This window comes from Bicyclus anynana, chromosome 14, assembly GCF_947172395.1.
Source record: "Bicyclus anynana chromosome 14, ilBicAnyn1.1, whole genome shotgun sequence".
Classification (NCBI taxonomy): Eukaryota; Metazoa; Arthropoda; class Insecta; order Lepidoptera; family Nymphalidae; genus Bicyclus; species Bicyclus anynana.
The window spans coordinates 4406502-4413049 of record NC_069096.1 but is presented as its reverse complement, the minus strand read 5'-3'; the positions used below and the strand labels follow the sequence as shown (position 1 = coordinate 4413049).

Below are 6548 nucleotides of genomic sequence, written 5' to 3'. Positions count from 1 at the left end.
TTGAAATGAAATTAAATGAAAATTTGAAACTGATTGATGTTTGGCTGTTTCGTCAAAAGAATCAATTCTTTTTATAAATTGTTTTTATTAAAAATTAAGGTTTAAATACTTTCAAATGAAACGTTGCTCCATCTTTTACTAAACTACAAGTTTTTGGCCGTTTTTTATGCCATTTAACTACACAAGCCGGCATTTTTAGGGAGCTCCTTACACGACGAAAACGATTACAATAGTGAAACATCGATTCTGTAGCAACAGTTTTTATAAACGCATTAGATCATAGATTTTTGATCTTTGCCAGAGGGGTAACGGTTAGCGAACCAAGTCCAGTTATTAATGGTCTAAGTACTAAAAAGAAAGACTGCTGGTAAGCCGCTGGTGCTGACTGCTGATGAGTGCGTGATTTCTGGTGTGAGTGTCTGTGGTCAAAATGTCAAATCAAAAATCATTGTTCACAATTGTTCATTTAATTTCATTGCTGTATTGAAGATTTTTTCCATTTTGCTATTTATCTGGTACCTTTATCATCAGATAAAACGTGGATAAATTTAGCATCTATAGAGTGTTTAACTGACACTTAACATGCTTATGGAGTTACCTGATGATATCGAACAGGACGACAGCGGCATGGAGTCTCTGACTGCGAGCAAAGACGATACGCCAGAGCGTAGACCCGAGGATATGTTCATCACACCCGTAGTATGTTAAAACTAAACTATTTCTTTTTGCTATCATAATTAAGTGAACAGAGCTTTCTGTCCCTCTGTATCTTGTAATTGCTGTATTTGTATCTTAACCTCTATTTAGACGCATTTCATAAACTTAGCGAGATATGGTCCGTGTTTACAAGTCGTCATTCTAAACTAATTGACTATATGTGTTATAGTTTATAATCACATGTTTCTAAAATCATTCCTTACTTGTTGCATTATTGTTCTAGCTTGTATCTATGTTGTGTAGTTGAAAGAATTGGCCATTTAAATATAATCCATACTTTAAGATAGCATATTTAAACAGTACGATTTTTTTATATCTATCCAATCTATTACACAATATTATTTATTATGAAATTGAGCTAGTCAACCACTTAAATATCTGATTTTAATTTTTATACCATTGAGATTGTTTTGAATTTATGAATATTAAATTGCTTTAGGTCTCAGATTGTAGCTTCAAATTATGGTTAGCATTGGCAGCAGCATATAGTATGTGCCAAACTTCTAGTCCGTTTTGATATTGCATAATGCTAAATTTTGCAGATACCCTGCAGACCCTGCAGTTTTTCATTAATTGCTGGTTGGTCCCACACTAGATGGACGGAAGATATCAAGTAGGTGCTGAATGCAGGAGGCTAAAAACTGTGTTATTTGTAATTCCTTATGAGAGTCCTATCTTCAGCAGGCAGGAAGGGACTGAAGTTTAGCACATACTGTGCTAAGTTATTTAGTATTCCATTACAATACTAAAGCTGTACAGTATTTTAAATTATAATAGTTATTAAAATTTTTCTCTTACAGGTTGGGTCATCACCAAGTAGTGGTACTCCGCCTATTTTAGCTCTCAAAGAATTTGATGATGTAAGTATTATTTTTATTTAATATGAAACTTACTAATACATATTTATTTCTACTCTTTGTTAATTGGTGGTGTTTATTTATTTATATTGTACAATGTTACAGTGAATATCTGTGATTGATTGAGGAGATGTCTCAAAATTTTGTACAAATATTAAATTGAACAATGGACAATAATCCAATTAGGCATAAAGACTTTTAAGTTAGGTTAATAGGTTGATAGTCTCCATAGTGCAGTGAATTTACAAGACGGAGATCCTAAGTTGGATTTCCCCGGCTGGGTTGATTGAGGTTTTCTTAATTGGTTCTGGTTAACTGGTGGGAGGCTTGGGCCGTGGCTAGTTACCACCCTACCGGCAAAGACAACGCCAAGTAATTTAGCATTCAAGAGTTGTTACCAAGGGCTAATTTGTAAAGAACAAAAAGATGCAAACAACAATAGTATAAACTGGCAGTTTTCATGTAGTCAAAATTATAGGAGTCTTAAAACAGCAATTAATACTCAAATAGAGTGTTATACTCAAAACACCTTGACAGATTTATACATCATCATCATCATCTCCTTACCCTTATCCCACTTAAGTGGGGTCGGAAAAATATGTCAATCTTTTCCATTCGTCTCTATTACTTGTCAACTCATCATCCACTCCTTTTACACACATGTCCTCTTTCACACAATCCAACCATCTCTTCTTTGGCCTTCCTCTCCTCTTATGACCTTCCACTTGCACATTCAACATTTTTCTAGTAATATGACTTTCCTCTCTACGCATCACATGTCCATACCAAGCTAACCTTCTACTCCTCAATTTTTCTGTCACTGGCGCCACCTTTAGACTTCCTCTTATATACTCATTCCTTATTTTATCTATTCTTGTCACACCACACATCCATCTCAACATACGCATTTCGTTCACATGCATTCGTTTACTATCCGTCCCTTTCACCGCCCAACATTCTGATCCATACAGCACGACAGGTCTTACAACCGTTTTGTATATTTTACCCTTAAGTCTAAGAGGCATTCGCGGGTCACATAGTACACCTGAGACCTGTAGCCATTTCATCCATCCCGCATTCATTCTACTTTTCACGTCTCGGTCCACATTGCCATCATTTTGAAAAAGCGATCCGAGGTACCGAAAATCGGAGCAAGCTGGTAGGGTTACACCATTTAAGGCAATTTTGGAAGATTGAGATGTACCGCCAAAGTCCAAGAATAAATATTCAGTTTTCGTTTGACTGATTCGTAGACCAACACTTTCCAATTTCTCCTGCCATTTTCCCAGTCTGTACCCATTTCCCATTTTCTCTGTACCTCTGATGCGTTTTCTCCGACAAGTACAATATCATCGGCGAACAGCATACACCAAGGTGCTTCTTCCTGTATGTCTGATGTCAGAGCATCCATTACTAGGAGAAACAAATAGGGACTTAAAGCCGATCCTTGGTGTAAGCCCACCTCCACTTGAAACTTGTCAGTAACACCAGCTTCTGACCGTATGCTCGTACATGCATCTCTATACATTTCTTTCACTATTCTAACATACTTCCCAGGTATTTTCTTCACGTTCATAGCCCACCATACAACCTCACGGGGTACTCTGTCATACACTTTCTCTAAGTCAACAAACACCATGTGGAGATTCTTTTGTGCATTCCTGTATTTCTCACACAGTTGACGCAAAGCGAAAATTGCATCAGTTGTACCCCGTCCTGGCATAAACCCAAACTGATTTAGAGTAACCTCACTCTCCTCTCTTATTCTCTTATCTATCACTTTCTCCCAAATCTTCATAGTATGTGACATGAGCTTTATTCCTCGACAGATTTATACATATTTGTTTTATTAGGTTAAAAGTTAAGGAAATTCAAAGAAAAATATAAAGAATAATTTTCAATGGATTTTAGGTGAAAATGTTTTCATAGTCAATTAAAACTCAGTAGTGATTAAAGTTGTAATATTTCAGGAGCCAGATGAAACTCTATCAGAAAGATTATGGGGATTAACAGAAATGTTTCCTGAATGTGTCCGTAGTGGCACTTACACAGTCACCACTAAAACATGGTGAGTTTACAAGGTTTTTTTTTGTATTACAAATTTACAGACTATATAGCCTGTAGTAAATAAGTAAAATACTTTTGCAATTGTTTTTATAAAAATGCAACAATGAAATATTATCTTTTACAAACTTTGTTTTGGTATTTACTTGTAACTTGATTACAGTAATTGTAAAAGAATATAGATATGTGAGGATACAATGTTCCATAGTATAATGAATAATGTTAACTATTTTTAAATGTTAGCTTTCTGTATTTTCCGTTGAAAACAAACAATACTTGTGAAAGAATTATTTAGATACATTAATTAATTCCTGAGATATACAATTTTAAAGTGAGTGTGAGGTAATCAGCTCGCGTTTAACGCCGTGACGTCATGAAACAACATTTGCTTGTCTGTTATAGGCAATTTCAAACTTGTGCCTTGCCTACTGACGAACTAATGGTTAGAATTGAAAAATTCTTTTTCTGTTGAAAACCCTGTTTAACAGGAAATGCTATAAGCTACATAACATCACGCTTCGACCAATAGGAGCAAAGCACGATCAGAAATGTGGCCAAAACGGGGAAAATTCTTCTTCTTAATATATAAATGCGAAAGGTTATTCTTACGAAATCTCGAAAACCGCTTGATGTACAAAGATGAAATTTGGCAGGGAGGTAGTCTATAGTTAGGAGCTTTCTGCTAATAATACATTTTCAAATTGTTCAAATGATTTTGCGTACCTAGTAATTGTCGATAGGAAAAGCTGATGGTCCACCCAATAGAAAACCATCACCACCTTTTTTAGCAACTGTGAAATGTCTACAGTTGCTAAGAACGGGTCTTACTATGTGACCTAAGACGAGGCATAGGGTGTTAAGCTAAGCCCTGTGATCCTATAGTTTTGCTGATAATCATAACCTTCAGACTGGAACACAACAGTGTTGCTTGACAACAGAAACAACAAAAGTACTTACTGAAGTACTTCCCCAAACAAGCTTTGCATCACAAAGACAAAGAGCCTACAACTATTAAAATGAGTTGAACTTTCATACAGGAATAGGAATAAGGATATGAGTGTTGTTTCATCATTATCATCATATGTGCAGATGGAGTCTACTGGTGGACATAGGCTTTGTAGGGACTTCAAACCACCAGAATTGTGAGCCACCTGCATCCAGCGAATTCCTGCAACTTGCTTAATGTAATCAGTCCATCTAGTGGGGGGCCATGTGGTTGACCAACACTGCACTTGCTAGTGATGTCTTAGGACCCCAACATCCATTGGCTCTTGTGTTGTTTACTAAATTATTTTTTTACTTCTCAGGGGAGGCGTGAAAGGGTTGTACCAGCTGTCTCGCACTGTTGTGTGGATAATAGCAAGCTCGTCAGTAATTTTGTTTGCACCTGTCATATTTGAGGTGGAGAGAGCACAGGTTGAAGAGATGCAGAAGTCTCAACAAAAGCAGGTGTGTAAGAGCATTGGAGCACACTTTAAATCCTATCTAATGTATATGTACTTAACATTATAAAGCTGAAGAGTTTGTTTGTTTTGTTGAACACACTAACCTCAGGCATTACTGGCTAAATTTAAACTGAAAAATTATTGTGGTAAAGATAATCTATACTTATAATAAAACTGTAGCAGGTCCAATTCTGTACATTGAAGATATTTTGAAAATTCTTGTTGGCATTATAATCGATTCTGAAGCTAAAAATATTTTTTCTCGATTTTTCGAATAGGAGAAAGTTATAGGATACTTTTTATTGCGAAAATAAAATAAGAAGGAGGTGAAAGAGGTGTTGAAAGTTTGTATGCTTTCCTTAATTTTAGAATTACAGGAGTTTTGAAAATTTGTTCATCAATCATAAGAAGAATACAAAATATAATGTGATTCAAAAACTTTTAAAATTCAACCCCTAAAGAGTGGAAATAGGGCTTGATAGTTTACGTTGATTTCCACGCGGACGAAAGCGCGGGCGGTCCGCTAGTGTTTAAAAATATATACATAAATAAAGATTGTTTTATTTTCTAGGTGCTGCTTGGAACAAACACTGCTATGTCAGGCCCCACACCTGGCCTGCCTCCGATGCCACGATAACTATAATAAACCAAATAACTTTTATCTTATAGAAACAACCCATTTATTGTGTAATCTGAGTGAGCATATGAACTTCAAATGTTAGCCTGAATGCTTTAATATTAGTTTAGGTAATAACAATAACTAATGTCTATTGGCATCTGAACTAAAAGATTGTTTATCTGCATTTCCAATTTATATTCCTAAAAATTATTTCTACAATTCATTTATCATTTTCAACTTTTACTCATTTCTTTTTACATAGGCAAAATATGCAATTACTGATTTAGTAGCAAATTGTGTTTGACAATGAAATTGAACATTGTATTAGTTTAGATGGCAATTGGATTAGTATAATATTATATTATTTGAAGAGTGTAGATATTGTTTTGTTTATCATCTCATAGAAAAATAAAAATCATTGAAAGTTGTTTAGTGTAATTATTTTGAAAATAAACAATTAAACAGCATATCTATTATTATGCAGGTGTTAACCTGAACTAAGAAATGAGGCTAATTTGTAAATATATGTAAATTAGCCATAAAGGAAGCAGTCCACTTATCAGTAACTAATGTAACATGACATTAGCACTATCAGTATATTCATGACTATGTTTGTTTGCTGCAAACACAAGCGCTTGGCGCTGTTTCTTTTGTTATTTTACCTTCCATTCTTTTTAATGGTCTAAGACCATACCTAATCTATGGTCAAGACCGAAAAGAGTTAGAACTCGGAGCCGTAAAACAAGCAATTAAAAAAAATCTTTCTCTGTCTACGATTTCAAACTGTCAAATATGTTGACATTAGCACAAACAATTGTCACATTGTCAACTTCAAACTTGACATTG

At 35.0% G+C, this 6548-nt stretch overlaps 1 protein-coding gene across 1 annotated transcript; it reads left to right on the top strand.

The window, feature by feature from the left end:
* The first annotated feature begins 398 nt into the window (after positions 1-398).
* LOC112048231 (mitochondrial import receptor subunit TOM22 homolog) lies at positions 399-6129 on the top strand. Its single transcript, XM_024085692.2, has 5 exons — positions 399-699; positions 1518-1577; positions 3545-3642; positions 4946-5087; positions 5655-6129. The coding sequence occupies exons 1-5, from the start codon at positions 583-585 to the stop codon at positions 5718-5720; spliced, it is 483 nt and encodes a 160-aa protein (XP_023941460.1). The 5' UTR covers positions 399-582; the 3' UTR covers positions 5721-6129.
* Positions 6130-6548: the final 419 nt, after the last annotated feature.

Excerpts from the sequence above, each read along its gene's own strand:
- LOC112048231 (XM_024085692.2), top strand. The coding sequence starts at position 583 with ATGCTTATGGAGTTACCTGATGATATCGAACAGGACGACAGCGGCATG. Across the intron at positions 1,578-3,544 it reads CTCTCAAAGAATTTGATGAT|GAGCCAGATGAAACTCTATC; the intron begins GTAAGTATTATT and ends GTAATATTTCAG. Across the intron at positions 5,088-5,654 it reads AGAAGTCTCAACAAAAGCAG|GTGCTGCTTGGAACAAACAC; the intron begins GTGTGTAAGAGC and ends TTTATTTTCTAG.